General features: G+C 41.0%; 1 protein-coding gene across 2 annotated transcripts in view; it reads left to right on the plus strand.

The window, feature by feature from the left end:
- ARID5B (AT-rich interaction domain 5B) overlaps positions 1–22,139 on the plus strand; it is a 112,603-nt gene that overhangs the window by 85,481 nt on the left and 4,983 nt on the right. The window contains exons 6-8 of one of the 2 annotated variants that reach the window (XM_057368393.1): positions 1,184–1,236; positions 8,244–8,341; positions 20,624–20,822. In XM_057368393.1, the coding sequence (XP_057224376.1) occupies positions 1,184–1,236; positions 8,244–8,341; positions 20,624–20,822 (350 nt within the window). The remainder of the gene's footprint in view (positions 1–1,183; positions 1,237–8,243; positions 8,342–20,623; positions 20,823–22,139) is intronic. The other variant, XM_057368394.1, reaches the window with a different exon arrangement.

The following is a 22,139-nucleotide window of genomic DNA, read 5'->3' on the forward strand; positions in this document are numbered from 1 at the left end:
AAGTATTATTTCTAAAGTTGCCCACTGKGGGTAGGGCCCGCTGCTAACATTTAGTTAAAATACATTGAAACTTGCCTGACATTCATTATGAAGTAGGGGCCTGATCCGGCAAATAAATACCAAAAGTAAATACCAAAAGTAAGTATGCTGAGAAGAGCAGAAATGTTTGCAGGATGGGGCACTGTATTTGTCCATCAAGSCTTGTGCAAACATTGCCCATATAAATAGGTTAGTGGGAAGAGGTACTTCACTAACTACAGCAGAGTATCCCTCCGTGGAGAAAGATCCCATTCTCTGTGATACACAGCATTACTGCTGACCTCAAATATTTGTAGTGTGTCAGTGGGGAACTGCTGTTTGTGGAATTGTGCATACACCTTTCATAGGGCTGACATGATTTTTTCTTCTAACAATTAAATGAGATAAAATAAAAATTGAAATAAATGAAATAAGACTCCAGCAAGCAGTGGCACCATGGGACAAGCACGTGAAAGGGGAGAAGTTCTGCACGAACTAACAGCTCTCTCCCAACACATCTTTTGAATTGAGTTGCCTCTGCGCCTCWGACCCCACAGCCGTGGGCAAGGCACAAGCAGCCACATCATAATTATTGCAGTAATGCTCATTCGTGCTCCATCTGGGTTCATTCACGCAGGACCTGCTAGAACGCAGCTTATTGTTCATTGATTATGGAGCCCATTATCTGAGCTGCAGTAAATATTGGGTGYTGTCTAATCGATAGGCCTGCGCTGTGAGCCAGTGGGTGGCTCTTGCTTGCTTGCTAATGAAACCAGTATTAAACAAATAATTAAAAGTAGCATTCTTCCCAATGAGCAATTTTTATTATCAAAGTTATGGAAACATGCTACAGTCATTATAACGTGTCTCTTATCAGCAAAGTCAAATGAGCCCATTACCTTTGTCTCAGTGTATTTTTCCAGTCCTGTTAAGGAATCTATAAGTGTGTTCTCATATATGTAATTAAAAATATATATGGTATGGGCTAATATTTACTCTTTGGATTATGTGAATACCTCTTTGGAAAATGTTTCRCAGGAACTTTTTCAGGGGCTSTGAGCTTTTTTTCTCTACTTTTCTTTTTTTAAAACTGTTTAATTTACATTTCTTTGAAATATGTTGGCTAATGCAATGCTTATCTAAATACTTATTGTCCCTCTAACAGTTAACCTTTGGACTATGTTTCAAGCTGCTCAAAAACTGGGAGGATATGAAACAGTAAGTGTTTAAGTAACTTAAATGAAATAATTGTGCAATCTAACTTTTCCCTGTTAGAAAAAAAAAAGGTAAAAGCGAACAATCATTTGCTGCATTTTAGGCTAGCTGTACTCATTGTGGGTTTATTGGACCATTTTTGGAAACGGTCCCAATTAGTTCCAGATTTGGCAAAATTGTAAACTTGTCGTAAAAACTACAAGTGGAAAACATATGTAACTCTTCCCTGTCAAGGAAATTAGTTGGGTCTGTAATTTTTTCCCATGTTGAGAAAGGGCTATTATTGTACAACAAGCCAAGATTGCATAAAAGAAATTTCACTTGGCAACATCCCTGACATCTGTTCATGTCTAATATGGGAAATGTATTAAAGGCTTTCAAAAGTAATCAGCATTGTCCATTAAGGAATAGTATGCTGCAGAATCTTCTCTTATTCCAAGTGTAAAAGTTCTTTATTAGACAAGGGTCAGTACCACATAAACAGGAAGTTATCAAAGTAATTCAGAAAAGTCTCTGACACTTTTTATCAGCTAACCATATCTGACAAGAGCAGTTTATTTTTAGCTCACAGGAAAATTTGATGGCCACGGATTTTACAGCATGTATTTTGAACCAATAAAATATTAGAGCAACAAACTTAGATTAAAATCTTGAAATGAGAAGAAAGAGCTGCATTAATATGGCACATCGAGATGACATCTGTAATAAAAAAACAATTGACATAGGAAGATGTCGTCACTGGAAATATTTTCTTTGCACACAATGATCAGATTAAGTTGTTCAGTTCCTGCCACAGTTGGATGAAAGAAATTATTTTTGCTTTGTTTACGAAGTAATCTGGGACATATCTGTGCKGTAGAGAAATGACAAGGAGAAATGCACTATCAAGAAACTGAAAGTCATTTGAACCAAAATGCAAAACTCACTGTTTTCCTTCCATACAATAAAGCACATTGTTCTGTACATCAGCAGCCTGGGCTGGTTAGCATGGGCGTGCCTGGGATTTTGTGAAACGTGAAATCTAACATTCTTAAAAAAAATGTATGCTTGATTTGGCTTTTATTGTTGCTCTATCTTTTATTAATCAGCACATACCATGCTCATTTACAGGGGTGTGTGTAGGCGTGCTCATGGGTATGTATGAATGAATAGCTACCACAGATAGATTGTTACAGCAGTTACAAGCCAAAAGGAATTGCATGAGTTGTAAAGTGCWACAAAAATGAGAGCTAAAATCTTGAACTTGATCAAGAGCACCAGGTAGTGCCAGGAGGGAGATTGAAGGGAGAGTGGYGTGTTCAGAGTGGTCAGGGAGGCGAGCAATTTTCACAGCAATGKTTTGGGTTTGCTTGAAGGGACCGAATACAGAAGCAGGGACGCCAGAGTGGTGGCTTGCTGGAAAGACCTGAGTTTTAGTGCCAGAGGGAGAGGGATGGATTTAGACATGCAGGTGAGCCTCTGTACCTGGGGCAGAGCAGCAATASGATTGTGAATTTGTGGCCACAAGGCCAGAGAGCCAGCTCTGAGAAATGTGACAGGATCAGAGGGGAAGGATCACATACGTGAGAATGTCAGCCAGAGAAGCTTCAGTCCACACTTRTCTCAAAGCTCCTGTCCTTTTCTCAATGACAGATGTTCTCTGTTGTTTAGGGGCATTTGTCACCTTGAATTAAAAAGTACCAGTGGTGCTTCTTCTTCATAGAGGGTAAACTAAGCAATTGCTTGCTGTTCAGTAAATGGCAAGGCAAGCACAACTCACACCCTCTGACATAGCCACAAGCCCAGCTTTGGTTGGGAGTGACTGTGTCTGAAACGATGGGCCTGATCCTGGTTTTATGATGTGAGTGGCATCTGTGCTCTTTGCAGACAGGCTGAAGTTGGGAGGACTGTTGTGAAGCAATTTAAATGGTATATGGAGCATGAGGTTTCCAAACTTCATTCTCTTCTGTTAACAGTCTCATCCTCAGTATGGATCTGCCTTTGCTTTAAATTCCCTGAGTATTATATCGATAGCTGTTGCAATACTTTGACCTGTGCACACCCTGGGTTTTATCATTTTATGGCCAGTTGATATTCATTGAATTTGCCAACTGCATTCGTTTGTATATATTTTATAATGGCAAGCGTTGCTGAGAAGCTTTTGATGTTTTATTTGTTTCATTTTTCACAGGGTTGGGGTGACACCAACCTCAGGTATCAGTTCTAGGATCTTAAGCGGGTCTATGTAGATGCAGAAATTTCAAGTGAGTGCTGTAATTCAGTGTTGAGCAGATTCCACCACTCATACACAGTGACACCATCTATTGATGAGGAGAAGTCGTGCAGTACAACAGCTTTCTCAAACCTATCCTATCTAATATGCATTTATCTCTGTGGCCCCTTCCACCTAATTAGAGCAAACCATTTATCCACTAGTAGGGCTTCATCATCTTTTATTGGTTTTAAAATTTCACAAGTTTCTGATTTGTGCATTGAGACAGAAATAGGTCTTTTTTTCTTTGGAAGTATTGTAAATTATAAGAAAATAATATTTAAAAGTAGATATTTTACTTCAACATGTGACAGCCATTTTATGAACGGGAAACAGATAAAAGATTGGTTGAAATCACATATGGAAAMTTAAAGTGGTCAGATGACTATTTCTTTACAAGTAAGCATAGAAACCTTCCCAGTTAAAGCAGTTGCAAACTTTACATCCTTGTATTTGGCTAAACAATTTTGGTCTGTTCATTTTCAATTTTATCCACTGCCTTGTCCACTTTGTTCATGTATGGATGTTTTGATGGGGTCTAAAAAACATTTTTGAGAAACAAGCAGAGATCATGTGTGGTGTTTTTCCAGTCATTTCTCCTCCATTTGATTACTAATTCTTAGTAGTCAGTTGTCATCTTTAATTGTGTGATACCACACTCCCTTGTAATTCTTGTTGGACGTAGTACACACTTAATAAAAATGGCAACCTATACAAACCGGTTTAAAGCCTTAACAGATGRAGCTGTCTCTTTGGAGTTGGTGGAATCATACTTTTCTTAAACAAAGATATGTGAAATGAGTATATTTGTTACTAATAGTAAGAGAGTGCATTGGAAAGCACTCTCTATAGCAGATCTTCTCAGTGTGAGTGATTTAAAATGTCCCCAAATCGCTGGATGAAGTACGAGACAATGCCATGTTCTAGAGACAATGCCATGTTCTAGAGACAATGCCATGTTCTAGGGGGCTCAGCTGCAGTGGCATTTAACAGCCATTGCCTGGAATTCTCTCAGTCATCCTAAGTCAAGTGAGTAAAAGGTGCAGATGTTCATAGATGGGAAGCTTCCAGGACTTACCTAAAATGTTGTCTTGGCAAGTTATGAAGTAGCATTTCTCCTTTGGAGCCAAGGCAAAGGGAGTGCCTTGGCATGTTTGCAGAATGCAATGCTGCTGAATGGACTCTGCRTGGAGATGTCTTAGAAAGATGAAGGGTAAAAAGAAAATTAGGTGGAGCTTAACCTTCAGTGTGTATCAGCTTGGATTTTGCCAAAGGTCAGTGGGATCTCATTTAGCTGCTGCCTCCTGGAAGCAACAATAAAATGCTTTAGTTTTGGAAAATTGGTGGTTGACACATACAACAGTGCCTGTCTGGGCAGGCCCAAAGAAACTGGTACATCAGTGGAATGCAAAGCTAACTGGGTTTGTTTCATACAAAACTAATACCCAGAGCTCTGAAGAGAGCTGTRAGCATCATGTACCATGAAAATCCCCCATTATGTTTACAGCAGGAAATAAGCAAGAAGCCTTTCACAAGGAAGGGAGCTGGGAGCTGGGATTGCAGTGCAGAAGTCCTTAAGACTTCTCAAAGTAGAAGACACCATTAAAAGCATRTGTGTAAACAGTCCTCTGCTTTAATAGATAAGATCAATGCTTTAATTTGTTTTTTCTTGACTACCAGTCACTKCATAATACTGTGCTTATAGGAACCAAATCAGATTTGCTTTTAGGTCCCTRGACTGGCCAGTCTCTTGCTTAACTCTGATTTCCTAACTCTGGGAAAGATGTCACAGAGGTTTTCAAAGGTTCTGGCTTCCAATGGGCCCAGCTCTAACATTTTGAATCTGTAGGTTGGAGCAAATTGCAGGAGGGCTCTGCAACCCAGGAGGCCACTTTAAAGCCAGCATTGGAATATGAAGCTGTCAGGGATGACACTGGCCTGTGAAATCACCTTGATTAATGGAYGAACTGGACCATCCYGCACTTCCAGAAAGATGGCAGGCTSTGGGAGTGATGTGTMTGCTATTAGGAATAAGGAARAACAAAATAARGRAATACTAAATAATAAGGGAATAAGGGAAAACTAAAGCAGCAGAGGCACATTTTCGGTAGGACYCCCAACCATAAGCAAAGCATTGCCAAGCATTACCCTCTCGTGACTCCACGGGAAGTTTTGTCAYTGACACGGCTACAAAGAACTTTTATGAGAAGGGAAGGCAGTCCTCAGTTTGGATGTGGTCAGCAAGAGCATCCAGCTTGAGCAGTGCTGCCCTGCATGACAACGGTGCACTTTCCTCAGTGAAGCATTTTGTTCAGATTGTTTAAGGATGTAATTAATCAGTTCCCCCTTAGTCCTTTGAAGTTTATTAAGCATAAAGAATAAACTTTCCAGAGCAGGGGAAAACTCAACCCCAGGCTTTGTTAGAATAACAATTGTTTCAGGGAATGTCAGATTTAAACTTAGCATTGTATGTGGGAGGGCACAGTTCAGCTAATTGCCAAAGAGCTCTGGTCCACTGCAGATGTAGAATTGGCTAAAGCTGGGCAAATGTTTRTGAAAATACTATTATTCTAAGCAGCTTAGAGGAAAGAGACACCAAAAATGATCCAGGGGCTTCAAAGGGATTCACTTTTCCCCTTAAAGTTGGTTATGTTTACTARTGTTCCAGCTTRAATATCAACTCTTGAGTCAGCTCAYGGCAAATGAAACTAAGGCYCTRAAGTTTTCCTTTTGAAAATGGAGACCATGCTTCTTAGTCACATCAGGATGTTTATAAAGGGGACTTTACAGTAGTYCTCTTGTGAACTAATCCTTGGCTTTCATGTAAAGCTTCTGCACAGCATCACTGTTGTTAGCCAGGGCTTCAGGTCCTGGATGGCTTTGCAAGCCCAGCCAGGTTCTGCTTGTCCCAGGGCCAGAGCACGGGCCCCAGAGCAGCTTTGTGCACCTTTGTTCCCTGTCCATGAGCCTGCCAGAGGCTCAGCTGCAGCAGTCCTCAAGGAATCAATGATTTTTTGGGAGCTACAAGAGGGCAAGGGCTGTCTGGCCACGCCTCTGTCCTCTGCCTGTCCTGAAGATCAGTGGAATGTGGGAGGCAGGASCAGAGGTAGCTTCCCATCCAAGCATTCCTCCACAGCAGGATACTTCATCCAGCTCCCGTTTGACCTCTTGGGCTGCATAAGGAGCACCCATTCATATTCTCAGGATGTCATGTTGTTTATGGCTCATTAGAACTCTGCTTCTTCAAGCACTTTAGCAGTAAGAATAAGAAGTGTGGGTAGCCTGGGGAAGAGACAGTTAAGAACTGAAACAAAATAGACTTAAGATTAACCTTATCATCAGATGAGTGTTTGATTTGTATTTAAATAATTTGTTTGTGCAGAAATTATCTTTGAATTGCTTGAATCCTTGTGCTGGTAGTCTTTGGTAGTCTTTATAATAGTCTTCTGTCTATTATAAAAGACAGAAAACAAAATCAGTGAATGAAGTCAGTCAGTTCATTTAGCTTTACATAATGTTTGAGATAAAACAGTTTTTTTTCCCCCGAAGTATCTATAGGTGCAAACAATAAATTTGAAAAAATTGTACCATTATGAAATTAGAAGACTCCAGCCATGTTTTGGCTTTGGAGAATAATTTCTGCAAAGGAAGGATTTTGCCTTTGTATTGAGCAAAACAGATACACCTCTTACCCTGTAATATTTAATGATGCTAGCTATCTCCTCTTGTTTAGATTAAAATTACARGCCTCAGATTGCAAGTTGTAATATTTGTTTTCTTCTGATTGCTGCCTTTAGCTCCTCAGTAAATGCCATTGACTGCTCTGTGGGTAACTCCAAAGAAGCCTCCAGGGCTGAATATATTAAAATCCACAGCATTCCACAGAAAATGACAACATTCTCCCCAAATTGCCCCCACAGTTTTCTACCAGCCTTCTTTATGAGCTGCAGGCAAATGAGAATGATCTGTTGTGCCTTGTCCTATTCCTGTTTTTCTTCCTGTTTCAAATATAGCGGAATATATAAAATAATGAAGTGGTATTCAGAAACAATCCTTTTGCCAGGTCTTCCATCTGTTGTTCTGTATAATCCTAATTTCTGTACAAAAAAAACAGAACCATGGTATGCAACTCAATATGTTACAAGATGTTTATTTTCATCAGCATGGTCCAATAAAGTACATAGCTCAAATATTAACATTGGAGTACGTTAAGATTTCATTAGTATTTGATCTATATATTTTACAGACATAAATGGATAAAAATAAACAGCTTGTAACATATAGAGTTACGGACTATGCTTTTGTGGATTTACAGAATTCTGTGGTGGATTTGGATTTTGCAGCAGATTTATTTTCTCTAATTCAGTTAAAATAACTATGTAATCATTATTTGTGCTGAGTATGGTTTGAGCTTCATTTTCATAATTCACCRTGGGATTTGTCTGCATAACTTCTTGTGGTTAATGACCCTATATTGATTGAGATTCTCCTTTGTGAGTCTGTATTGCTTGTGATTTGATAATGAATCAGTCAGATCACTCCATTTTAGAGAGAAAGAAAATAGACATAGTGTTAACTTACAAAAAAAAAAAAAAAGGCACCCAAATCTCTGTGAACTCTGTATATTCTGTAGGGGCTTTTATAGTGCTTGTAGTACATGCTGTTCTGAAAGTGTCATACATGCATTTGTTGTTGTGAACTCAAATGCTGTAAAATCTGTAAAGATGCAAGATTAAATTTTCCATTGCCATTTTTACAGATAACAGCCCGTCGACAATGGAAACATATTTATGATGAATTAGGTGGTAACCCTGGAAGCACAAGTGCTGCTACATGTACTCGCAGACATTATGAAAGGTAAGATAACAAATCTGAAATGCTTGTTTAATAATGAAAAAATTAATTTGGAAAGCCTTCAAAGCGTTTTATAAAGAATTAGAGAAAAAGAGAGGGAGTCTTAAAGATTTAGTAAATATTCCCCCAACAGTTTAGTCAGATAATCCATTGTAATTTAAACCAGAGTGCCTGTCTCCAGTGACTAAATAAATAAAACAAGCATCTGATTTTTCTTTGGTATGATCTTAATTTTCGCAACAGCTTTCTAGTTAAAGAAGCTGAAAAATGGAGCAAAATGTACTCAAAGAAAAATAAGAAATGGCAGCTAACTGATGCAAACACTTGTCTTCTGTCATTTTTTAGGAATACCAATTAAACAAATTGTGGTTTCGATCAAAATAATGGGGTGGCCCACAATGCAGGGTGCTGTTAATGTTGTAGGTCATGCCGAGCGTTGCATTCCTCTTCTTCATTGCATTCCTTCCCTCCTCCCTGCYTGCGAGCTGCTGCCAAACACTCTTTCTCTGCAGCCATTGTTGCTGGTCAGAACTGTTGATTTCTTATTCTTCCCATGTAGATAATAACTTCCAGGGCTTGTGAAGCCAGCACACATTGAATAAAATACTGGAGCTGGAATGTTGTTTTGGTTTGGTTTTTAGAAACAACTCTTGGGGCTTTTTCTTTCCTTTTTTCTGCTTTCTTTTTTCTTTTATCTTTCCTTATTTCTTTTTCTTCTATTTTTTTTCCCTAAGACAAGCAAATGTGAGTAAAAGCTCAGCAATTTTCGGCTCAGATAAGGAAAATTCAGTCTGTTGTTCCTGAGCATAAACAAGTTACTTTGCTGTGCTCAGKAAAAGATTGTACTTGACTGTGCAGAAGGTGGCACGGCAAAGCTGCGCTCAGTGGGCAGTTTTTCTCCTTAKTTCAGTGCCTGATATGTCAGCCTCTCCAAGGGAGATCTTTCCATCCTTATGGAGGGTGGGGGTTTTGATCATGTTCATTTACAGGAGGTATCTCCAGCAGAAGGGCTTGGGTGCACAGAGAAGTTGCATGAAATAAATGCCATTATAAAAGTTCGAAGCTTTCTGGAGATGGAGCCAAGCAGCAGAGCAAATGGAGTGAGCTGCTGTGCATGTCAGACAGGGCTTTTCCCTGCCTTCGTGTTGCAGACAAATGTTATAGATTGTTTTATTGACTCATCAGATTGTGGGTATTCAGCTCTTCCCCTCCATCATTATAGCCCTAAGAGTCTCAGAGCTTCCTCTTGCACCCAAGCCAGCTGATGGGTTTCCAGCCAGCAGTCTGGCTCTTCCCTCGCCAGATGTTCTTTGGGGGATGTAATTTGACAGAGGAGACCCAGGCACATATGAGCATTAGGTCTCTGTGGGTTTGGACTGCAGAGGGAGTGCTGCTGAGCTCTGTGTTGAAATCCTAGATTTACTGAGAGAGCATATCTCTTGTAGTTGTGGAAAAATAAATGAGCCATTCACAAATACTCTATGAACCCCCGTCTCTCTTCTGCTTTCCTGTCAGTGTTTTATGCTAGTGGTTTTTTGTTGGTTTTTTTTTTAGCACACAAAACCCTTGCATTGCACTCCCATGTATAGAGATTCATGTGTGTGACTGACTCAGCAGTTACTTGGGTATGCTGTGAAGTGCCAAAAACCCATTGTGCTCACTGGGAAACCTGAGCAGACTCATGATGCCTTTCAGATTAAAAAGCCTTTCCAGGCTACCCAAAAGCAGTTCTGCTTGACTTGACCTGGTCTGAGGAATGAGTCTTCCAGTTTATGATTAGATTGGTCCTGGTACATSGAAGAACTCAAATCTGAGTTCATGGATGCCAGTCTGTCGTGTAGTTCTGSCTTAGGTCTGATATGAGCACCTATAGCATCCCTGACAGGCTGTCACAAGATGGCATTTGGAGAAAAAATCATGCAGGATTTTTTTGTTAGCCCTGTGCTTACCTAAAATGTGCTTTACTAAATCTGGTTTGAAAAAATAAAACACATACAKAAAATGCCAGTGACTCGTCCAGTCTCTACCTTTCTAGTGTTAGATGCCTTTTTTCCACCACAGGAAAGCTGTATTAAGCCTCAGACTTRGAAAAAAGTAAATGAAATTGTCATGGTTTGTTTCAACTGGTAATTCTAACCACAGCACCTGTAAATGTAATGCTCATTTATAGCCAAAGTGCTCAGATGACATTTAATCTAAAACKAGAACTGCAGTGCAGGAATACACACAGGCTTGTGATTCAGGACACACATACATTTTCAAACTGAAGGTGAGCTGTAAAGCTAAACTGGAAATTGAATTAAACTGGAAAGCAAATGCTGAGTGAATCTCATCATTTTTCCTTTCTGAATCCCACTGACTTTTCCTTGCTTACTGGAGTCAGAACAGGCAGTTCCCTGCCTTCACTGGCCCTGTTGCTGTTTGACTTAGCCTCGCCATTCATCTCTACAACTGGAGCTCAAGGCCATCCCTACTGTGTTAACCAGCTCTCTCCCAAAGTGACAGAGGAGCTACTGGCTGTTTGCATCAGCTTCAGGATATCAAGGCTGTTGAGGTGGCAGCACCTTTCAGTGACTCCCTTAGGATGCTGATGAGTGGAATGGCACGTATGTCCCAATTCAGGCATCGCACTGCACCTTCCTGCCCTCTCTGAGTTTCCCTTTGCAAGGTGGAGTTTTACTCACAATTTCAAGGGGCAAAAATGGAGAGAGAAAAAAAAAAACATTAACAACAACCAGTGAAACAAACAAACAAAAAAAACCAAAAACAAAACACCAGCATTGGAGAAGGCAAAACTGTCTCTGGCAAATCCCATGTAAAAATGCTGCTTTCTCCAAAGGTGTTTATAACCTCTGCAAAGCCACCATGTGGCTGCAGATTCATGGTATCAAGAATGGCGAAAGCTGAAACAAAGCCAGATTTAAAGGCTTTGGGGAATGTATTGCTCTGCCCCCCTCTGTTTAGAGCAGGGCTTGTGGTAGTTGCTGGTGTGCTGTRGGTAGGCAGTGGGGGCAGCGTTTGCTTTGTTTCCCTGGTAAAAAGGAAAGAAAGGTTTTGTGTGCATTTTCAACTGATTCATTTATCATGTAACATGGTTCGTGTTTCCAGTAACTGTTTTCATTTTAAAGTAAGGCAAGGCTGCCAGTGTTTCAGTAAGTGTTATTTGTATATTAGTTAGACAAGTTTTGTTTTATTAATGAATATAATAATGAAAGTGCAGATTTCTGAGTAGAAGCAATGGGTGTTTTTATTTAAAGCATAGCAGGCATCGCATAATGCCAATGAATGCGTTATTGTCACTGTAGGCATGGCTGGTCTGGACCTGCCTCTGATTGGGTTATTCCAAATAAGCCCAAGCACTTCATAAAAATGTCTTTGTCAGCCTAGTTTTCCTTCCAAATCTATTCATCTCTGTCAGTTTTTAATATTAGTACCAGGCTCTTGGCTATAGTCCATTAGTAGTGTACTTAATTGCTCATGTTACAGATGATTACCAATATAAAAAGCATTAATGTTTTCCCATCATGGGGATGTTGCTCTGTGCACGAGTTGGACTCTACAGAGCTTATGAGGTGTTGTTGTTTTGGTCGTTACTTTCTTCATTTGTACTTCTCTAATGCACTTACCTCTCACGATCACAGAAAGCCAGAGGTATTTGTGGTTGGTATGAGCTGATTCAGCCTGCTCTGTTCCTGTGAAACTCTTRCAGCCCTTGTCAGTACCGCACATCTCTCTCTTATCAAGAAACTCTCAGAAACGGCTACTTTTCTGTGAAGCACTCTGYTCCATGCTGCCTTCCCCTAATAATGCAGATGTGGTTTTCACATGCAGAGTTTGAGGTTTCTTTTCACTTTTACACAAAACACATGATCGGCAGCTTTAACTTTCTAGCGTGAGGAGTAGGCTGTGTTTCTGCAGTGCCAATGACGTTGTTGTTAGGGATGTTTTTGTAATTACAAAAAATTATACCACTGCACACCCCCCCCAAAAAAAAGGAAACCAAAAACCCCAACCTGCTAGTTTGCAAGGTATAAAAAGTTCCCAATAAAATGCGTTGAACAAAACAAAACAAAAACACTAGTAACTGGCTGTTGGGGCCTCTTTCTGTCTCCAAGGCTGACTGTGATTCATCTTGGTTTCCTCCAGGGCAAGTCCTGTGCACGAGCTGTGCACAAACACACATGGGCTGGGGAGCTGTGGTGAGCAATATCATGCAGTAAGTCTCCTTGGCCTCTCTGGTGGACAGACATGTCACYGTGGGATGGTGTCATGGCAGGCAGCTGATGGTGCCATAGACCAGTAGTTTCCTGGCCTCTTTGGGTGCTTCAGAAAGCTGGGCTCCCTACAGCAAGGGATGGACCCAGAGAGTCCCATGGCCCAAGTCTTCTCAACAGCAGCGTGTCTCCTATGCTGGCCCTCACAAGTCACTAACATTTGAAAAAACAGTGTGTCCTGGTCAGACCCAGCTGAGGGCAGCTTGTTAGGCCTTGTGCTCTCACCAAGTTAAGGCAGAGGAGGGCAATTATTCTGCAGAGCCACCTTGGGCTTGAGGAGGAGCAGGTAGGTGAGTTGTGTTTTAGTTCTTACAGTGGGGCAGAGTGGGCACAGCCACTCTTTGGACACTGACCTGCAGAGGGGTTTTATTCTGGCTGTCAGCGTGGCCCCTGGGCACTTGCAGAGCACCCTGCATGCCTGTCCCTTACCAGGGGACTAAACCTCAGGAGATACAGTGTTTTGTACTATTCAAAGCCCATTATGCCATTTTTCTTTCTAAATCGCTCACATAAAAATTACATTTTATCAGAAACATGAGGTGGGTCAAAATAAGTCCCTTACACAATTTCCCTTTAACAGCTGTAAAGTCTGTCTGCCCTAAGGATATTGTGCAGTAATTCAATATGCAGGAGAGCCCTGTGTTCCATGCAAATGCTGTTTGGTTTTCTAAAGCRTTTGGATAACTTTCGTAACGTGTAAGCATTTCAGTGGAGTTTTGCAGGAAATAGCAGCCAATCTTTAGAGGGAACAAAAARTAGGGGAGTAGTACAGCATCTAGATGAAATTACTTATGGTTATCTTTTAATACACATTGTAGTTACTAGAAGGTTTTGATTTACACYGTTAAGTGTGGAAACATCCTCAGGCAAAAATTAATCAAATGTTATGTCATGCTGTAAACTACAACTAGTTCTTTGTTTGACCCAAAAAAACTTGCCAAGGAACAGTTTTCTCTCMTTGTTTTATTTTTGTCTTCACCCCACTGCACTGCTCCACTCACACTTCAGCTAGTCTCAGACTCCTAGAAAACTTTGCAAGTCRCAAATTGTCTCAATAGTTTTCCATCAAGCACAAATTTAAGCCTGAAGATAGATGAGGTGTCTCAGTTCTCTCTTTCTTTTCTGGGTTTTTAGTTTGTTTTTTTTTTCTCTTTTTTGATAAATAACAAGAGGTTTCTACTTACGATTTTCTGCCCTCAGGGCTTTATCATTAAGATTAAATAACTATACTCTCAAACATACCACTGAACAAACATCTTTTCAATTATGTGAGTAACAGATGCTTTAACAAAGGAACTATTGAAAATTCAGAAAGCTTTCCCCCTCCCCAAAATTTAAAAAGTATCAGATGACAGAGGAATGTAATTGTTTACTATTAAAACAGATCCCTAGCTATCCATTCAAAACATCTGAGAACATGCATTTTTTTTCAAAATTTCGGGGGTTTCAGCCTCAGAGACTTACTGGCCATCACTAGTCAGCAGGAGTCATTGAGTGCAAAGTGCTGGACRGTTGGGCACTGCCTTTAAGTGCCTSCAAGCAGATGATCTCTGTCCTGGCAGGGAGTTGTTTCCCCACCTACAGCTTTCCTTCCACCCAGGAGTTTGTCCCAGCAGAATTGGGGCATGCTGTGTGCTGCCCWGTGCTGCTGGGTGGGTTGTCACCTGACAGAGAGGCCCTTGCCAGGCGTGCCCACTATGCCCACGTGCCTTACTGGGTGCTGAGGGCCTGCAGTGCCCGGAGCTTTGGGGTCCCAGCACTCCTGGCAGCCCAGCTCAGTRCTTGGAGTTGGTCAGTGTCACGCATTGAAATCTCATTTTTTGATGTCCAGGAGTAAGGACAGGCTCGACATGAGGGGATAAACCCTTTTTCCTTGCTGGGAGCTGAGTTGCCCCAGGAGGGTGCTGCACAATGGGAGTTGTGCCTCCTCTTTTGCAGGAGCAGGACCAGTGATGGACAGTAACATCTTTTCCCTCAAATTGCCCAGCACTGTTGAGGATCTCCACATTGTACTTCAGGATTTTGTTRACATGAAAGAGATTGCCCCTAATTTGTTCAGCTTTGTGCAATGTAGATGTGACTCAGAGCTCCCAGGGAAGGTCGGCAGGATTTGGGAGTCCTGCCAGGAGACCTGCACCCCACAGCATCTGTTAACTTGTCCTGAGCATAGGGACCAAGCATTGCAGGAACTCTATGGACTTACTAGACAAAATGCAGAAATGGTGTCTATGGGCAAAACAGAGTCTTCTAGTGATTTTGGTAGAGTGATCTGGGGAAGCTGCGCACTACCCACCACTCTTCCTCTGAGTCTTTCCCATGCAATAAATCTTCACCAAAGGCAAAAGATTGGAGTTGTTCGTCTCTCCCTGCTGAGCYCTAGGATCAGGAGTGCCTGAGCTTGCCTCACCAGGCTGTGCAGCTAAATCAACAGCTGTGTTTGTAATGTCACTAATTTCCAGTTTACTTAAAACAAAGTGTCTTTGAATTCTCTTAGAGCAGTGCAATTCCCACCTTTCAGCAGTGAGCCATTCTCATTACCCACCAGCACTCCCAGTGGGCTGTGAGGAWAGTTGTTTTTGAAAGGATGAAAGAGCCATTTCTTTAAGGAAGGAAAGTTCTTTGGAAAGAAAATTGAACTCCAGCATATTTTATCTTTGCTGGTAAAATACATGCCAGTTTTGTACTTCAGACAAATGCAAATAAAGCCATTGCTATTGTGTTCTGCACAAAAGCACGTGAGGCTCGCTGTCGTCACCCCTGCATTGTACAATGCAGTCCAGGCAAATCAGACTTCAGGAACACACTGCTTCATTTCCTCAATGTATTTTWTATTCCCATTTTGGAAACCAGGCTGAGACCTTAAAGTTTATGTTATTCCTGTCCCCTTTTTGCTGGGAATGTGTCGCTGGTGCCCAGGCGAGCTGCCTCCTGCTCCTGGCTATCCCCAACTGATTGTTGTTGAAGGTTTCCCTTGCCTACAGTAGACTCATGCTCCAAGATTTACCCTTTTGAAAAGGATCAGCGTAAAAAAGACAAGATTTCTCTTGGGATCAGAGCTCGGGCATTCCTGCTGGTCCCTTAAAACAGTTGAATGTTTTGCCACTGACTTTCTAGGGGAAAAGAATCAAGTTTCTCTCACTGAGCTTACTGACAGRGGCCCATTTGCACCACAGGGGCTGTAGCAGCCCTGCACTCAGTCTGGCTGCAGGCAGCTCTGCCTGGCTGCTCTGAGGACATCTCRGACCAGATGGGTGCCCCCTTGGACTGGAAAACCCAGCTCTGGTAGTGCCTGGCGAGGAAGGAGTTGGAGCCCYCATGTGTTCAGGAGGAAAGCGTTTTCCAAATTCCTACCAGAAAAGAGACCTATTGCCTGTCCCTTTTCAGCATTTTTGAAGCTCTAACAGCTTAATGTTCTCATGATTTACATTAGCATCTAATCCTTGCATAATCTCACTAATCCCTTGGCCCCAAGATATCCATTGGCAGTGAGTTCCATGGGTTAACTRGTTGCTGTATTCATTTGGTGAAGCAAATTTAAATCATTTTTCATTCCTGTTGCAATTAGTCTCCTTAACATGGCCAAGTATGTGAATGGGGCAACAACTCCCAAGGAATGGACTTCAGTATTTTAAGTCCTTCCAAGATTATTCTTGTGGCTGAGAGGCTCCATTGCATCCTATTTTGTGTTGGGCTTGGAGCCCTTGAGAAAGTACAATGATGTCAATGGGAGACATGCTCAAGTATTTTATTCTGCCAGAAAGAAAATAAAAATAAACACTGAAACAGCAGTACAAAAAATACTGTGGGGTTGTGCCGTGCTGCCTCCTTCCCTCCATCACCCTGTGTGTCCTGGGCATATGGTTCCTCCCCAGYCCCAGAGTCCCGTCATATCCATACACAGTAGGGAGAATTAAAGAGGAAACTGGCAGCCTTAACATTTCATTTCCTTCCTCTTTTTGGGCTGGTCAGATCCTTTGCATTATTGTAACTACTTTTTTTATCATGCCTATTAATAGATGTGCTCTCATGTGTCCTGTGAAGCAAAGTCGGGCCAAAAAAGTCATTCATTCTGCATAATCAATACATATTACTGGCTCAGATGAGATCTTGTATTGTTAGTTCTGTAGCTGGGAAAAGACAAAATGTTGACTAATAAAGATTAAGGGGTTTTTTTTTTCTTTTTATGMAATGCTAATGATGAAGACATGTTTGATATACTGTGAAATACATTTCTCTAATGTGAAGTTTCTGCTTTTTGTTGGGAAAGAGATTCAGTCCCTGGAGGATTTTAGAATTTGTAAATATAAAATTATCTGCTTCAGTGTTTTTTAAAAAAAGGTTGGCAGAAAGCCAGATTACTTACATTACTGTAATAGATTTGCTGACCTCTGACATCTGCTGCAGAGAAGTACATTGAATTTTTCATAATATCAGATGATGCAGATCTAAAAACTCAGTACACTGCACCATTATTTAATTCAGGACTTACTAAAGGAAAATCTTTTTTTGAGTAGCAGTTTATAYGTGATTAAACTTAATATTGCCGATTGTAATAAATCAGGATTAGTATAGTACTGATTTGTTAATATAACTTGTATTGATTTAAAATTGTCTTTATTWAAAAAAAAAWWAAWWAAAARRAAAAAAAGGAAAGAGACTGGCTTTTCACAGTGACTGAATTTAATAAGAAGCCCTGTGATAGCAAAGACTCCCCTACTGTTTCTGCTCTTGGCTGGAAAATGTTATTCTTGTATTATTCCAGGAAAAAAAAAAAAACCTCATGCTGCTAAAAATCTGCTGCCTGTGGAAAGATTTTTTTAATACACTGGTGCTTACATATTCTATTTATGTTAATTGACTTATAAATAATACATTTTATTAATCTTAATATTGGAATCTTGATCATGATAAAGACCCTTTTATTTGGTCTTCGCGCAGGCTTTACAAGTAAATATGCTTTAGACCACAAAATATTCCCCCTCTTTTCCTTTTTTATGAATACTTTGATACTTCCCCCCCTGTCGGGAAGTACAGCCACAGTTCAAAGCGACTGAAAACATGGTTGTTGTTTCCAACAYACGATACATTCGAGGTTTCTGGATCCAGTTTTTTGGACCTCATCGTTACCTCTCCTTGCGCAAAGATTGATTAAATCTTACCTGCACTGCAAATATTTGACCAAAAAAAAAAAAAATCTCGTGTTGGTTTCAGACATGTCACATTCTGCTAAACTATTTGGCTAACAGCAGATCGCATTCTTCCAGTGTTGGGCAATATTGACCTTAAATTGGCTAAGCCGGCTGCTTTCATGGCATGTGAGCCGGCTGCTTACATGTTCCGAGAGCTGTATTAGCTTTATTACTCCTGCGCTATAAAAACTTCTAATAATCAAATGATAAGATCATATCCTGTGGGTAATTGTGTTGTACCATGACAGGATAACTGAAAAAACATTCAGTGAAAATTGCAACCGACGGAAATCTCTACGTGAAGCGGCAATTGCTGGTGTTGCTCGGCTCGATGCTGCTCCCTGGGGTCTCGCAGCCCGCGTTCCTGCCCGGCTCCTCGCCAGCCACCCCCAAAAGCCACCTCAGCCGGCCCTCCTTTGAAACGAGGAGGGGAAAATCCTAGAACAAGCCATCCTTGTGTTTTGACTCAGTTTTACCTTAGTCATTCCGCCTCCCCRATACACGAAACATTTAATTCCAGATTTCCTGTCGCTGGCTCCAGGCCGCTGACCGGCTATGTGAAATGTATTTTTACTGCTGTCGGCCTGCCAACTGCTGAGCTCAGTGAAAAATAACTAAAATGAAAACCTTGTACTACCACATGAACCCTTAAGATCAGAAAAGGAAATTTAAGCCACGGTTACTAATTAGCACCCAAGCTAATGAGGTTCTGGTGAGGTGCAGAAGCAGGAGGAGGAGTTTGAGTCCCGTGTTACCCTACAAGGCTCAGCGGAGAGCACGCGAGCGGTGATTAATCGCATCGGCCCGGGCCTTGCTCCCGGCCTGGCCGTAGCCACCGGGTTAATCACTCAGCATCTTCCAGGGAAAGGCTCATTTGTGGGGCTGGGAGCATCTCTGTCTCCCATGAGGCACCGGACAGTGTCTGAAACCTTTACGGATGGAATATGTAGATTTTTAATGGGTGATGCGTTCCCATGGAAACAAAACAAAGTCAAACACTCCCCTCGCAGTGCTAACAATTATAGTAATAAAATGTGTTTTTATTAAAAGCGATTTTAAATATTTAACACATGGCAGAGCGGCCTTGGCGCTACCCTGTGTGAAACCCAACCTTGCCTCTAGTGAAGTCCAAAGCGCTTTGTGCAGCACGGGGAGGAATTCAGTGTTTTCACCAATATTTGCGCTTTGCGAATGAAATGTAGCAGCCTCAAGTATGAACAGGATTATTTTTTTCTTCTTCTGCTTAGTTATGCTTTTTATTATATAAACATTAACTGTAATATTACAGTGGGAAGCAGGTATTTGGCAACTATGTATTATTTTGCTAAGTTTGCATAGAGGGAGCAGTTTCCAGTTTTAGCAGCTGTAACATGTTTAAACTCAGTTTGTAATGGGATCTGAAGATGAATATTCCCTGTGGGCTCTGCTTAGCTTCATTACTGGAGCCCTGCCAAATTCAGGGCTAGAAAGTATTATTCACGCCTCTTTGCACATACCATGTCAGAGCATGCTCAGTTAATGAATTTTGTTTCTAATATAGCATAAATTAGGTTTATATTTTAACATAATTTATGTTGTATTTTATTAAAATGTAAAATATTATGATCACGAGCAATCTAATTTCTGCTCTCTTAAGCCCAAACTGTGTTTGAACATCTAAGTATGTAAATCAAAATTGCATGCTTAGAAACTGATTCTAGGATAACAAACGAATATCTGAACCAAAGAGGTTTCTGCCTTGGAGTCTTAGATTAAAGATAATTAAGGATTCCTGGTATTTGAGGAGATTTATGTTGTTTATAAGCAGAGTACATTTTCTTCATAGAGTCAACTTGTCTTCCTTTTTTTTTTAACAAATTACGTTTGCTGTATTAAAGTTCATATTTTTAAAGTCTGAGTCTTGTATTAATCCCACAGTGAGTCATTAATCATACCAAAATGCATTATAAAAACTTTAATCACTGAAGTTGAAACTGAGATTGTAATGCAATCCATCCCTTTTAATTATATCAGTTATTTTTGCTTTCAGATCAAGAATTGCAAAGGGAAAACAAAGACATTAATACTTGGTGTGTTTGATGCTTTCAGGGGAGGATATTTTTTGTTTGTGTTTCTTCCCTGTGTTTTTAAAGCAATTTCATTCACTCTGTGGTAGATAGTTCCACTGTGAAGAACTCCTTTATTTTTAACTCTCCTCCTCTCCCCTTTTGCCTTAAAAAGGCTCCCTGGCCAAGGCAGGAGCGTGGTGATTGTCACTACATGGGCACCTTGCACAGGTGGCACTGGGCTGGTGCTGCTGACRGCGTGGTGGGTGCTGTGCCCACCCCTGTAGGGTTCCTGCAGCCCAGCTCTCCCGGCTCCTGCCACATTCCTGGCACTCTTGCACTCAARGGAGCCACCAGCCTGGAAATGGTGTAGCTGTTAAGTTGACTTGCGGCTTTGTAGGTGTTTTCCTGGGGTTTGTTGCATGATGTTAAAGTTGGGAAGGGAAAATAAAAATGGTGGTTTTCTTTTTTTAAATCAGGCTAAAACATAATAGCTGATATTCTCATCAGGTACAAATTGGTGTAGCCCTACAAACCACTGCAGAGYGCTGACAACTGCTCCACACCAATTCTAAGTCCACTGAATTTATGCCACATAATAATCTTGCCAAATAAATTGATTTCTTATACTTGGATTTATAGATGTAGAGTTTAAACTGTTGCTTTTATGGCATGGAAGAAAATGGATTTATTAAGTAAACTGCTCATAGTAGGTGCATTTTTTTTCTTTGCTAGAGTAGCAAAACCTGATCAATTATTTGTTCCTTAATCCCCTAGATTAATCCTGCCATATGAAAGATTTATTAAAGGAGAGGAAGATAAGCCACTGCCTCCAGTGAAACCTCGAAAACAGGATAACAGTTCCCAGGAGGGTGAAGCGAAAACAAAAGTGACTGGAACAAAACGCATCAAAAATGAAAACCAAAAGAGCAAGAAGGAAAAAGATAATTCACAGAAACCCCAAGATGCATCTGAGGTCGGTTGCTTCCCTGCTTTTCAGTTTTTCAATTAAAAATGCACAGCTTTAATCACATGAAATCCGGTGATAAAATATATAATTTAAACTGGAGAATTCCGACCAGTTGGCCTTTTAGTTTGCTCAGCAATGGAAATTCAGCTGTTGTGATACTGTCTGTGCTGGGATTTTGCTGGGCTGCGAATGGCAGCCARTTAGCTCCATATTGCACAGTGGGGATGGCGCAGGACCAAGCGCTGGATCTGCCTAGTACCAGTTCTGCTCTTTGTGTTATACAGTGGTCACCACTAACAGATCAGCAGCTGCCAAAGGGAAACCACACWACTACCACAGTTATTTCCTAATCTAAGTATAGGGTGCGGGAACCTCTAATACTGTTGATAATACTGTGGTAACTGTTGGACACAGCTGATTTTTGTAATGGTAACCTCTGGATCAGCCCTTCTGTGCTCACAGATGTATGCATGACTGTTACAAAACGTATTACTCCCTAGGATTTTTATTATGTTATACTAAGTTTCTTTTTGAACTAAAAGGTCACATTCTGAGGGAATCACCTTCCAAGCCCCAAGACCGACTTTCCTCTCCCGAGCAGCAGATGGCTTTCAGTTGAGGTTCATATTCAGACATAAGAGGTTCCTATCATGGCACCCTGCTTCACATAGGCAGGCCCCAGTTTCCACATAGACCTACGTTATTTGCAGGCATAGGACAGCCCTCATGGAAGGGATTCTGTGTTCACAGCACAGGGAAAGAATTCATATTTGTCTGCAAATAAGGGTAAATTTCAAGTATTGTTAAGTGATATAAAATCAATGGGGTTTTTGCTCCGGTTATTTAAGCACGTTCCTTTGCACATCCTGCCCACTCTCTCCTGTGCCCYGCTTGCACACCGTGTGAAGGAGGTGGTGAAGCTCCTCACACACAACCCCTGCAAAACATGTTGCTTTTCCTGTGTCAGTCTGCCAGATCACAGCAGCCTTCAAGGCGTTGCAGTGAAAGTAAGTATTCAAAACACATGACGTGCCCAGCAGACTATGGCTGCTCCTTTGACTTCATTGCGTCTGGCAGGTACAGAAGTCCTGTTTCTGAACTTGTTTGGAAATTTTGTTGAGTCAGCTATCAACAATCCTCCTCTTCATTGTTTAAAAAAAACAATGCAGGACCTGTAAATAGAGATGCCTCTAAGACTTCATGTAYCCAGTTTTGAGAACAGAAAATTTTGGTTTTCATGTCCCCTTATCTCTTTAAGTTGTGCTTACAAGGACAATTTAATCTCCYATCCAAAGAAGATTTTGTGTTTTAAATTGCCTTGAA

Source organism: Malurus melanocephalus, unplaced genomic scaffold (genome assembly GCF_030028575.1).
Source record: "Malurus melanocephalus ecotype Western Australia unplaced genomic scaffold, MMel_1.1 scaffold_91, whole genome shotgun sequence".
NCBI classification, from domain to species: domain Eukaryota; kingdom Metazoa; phylum Chordata; class Aves; order Passeriformes; family Maluridae; genus Malurus; species Malurus melanocephalus.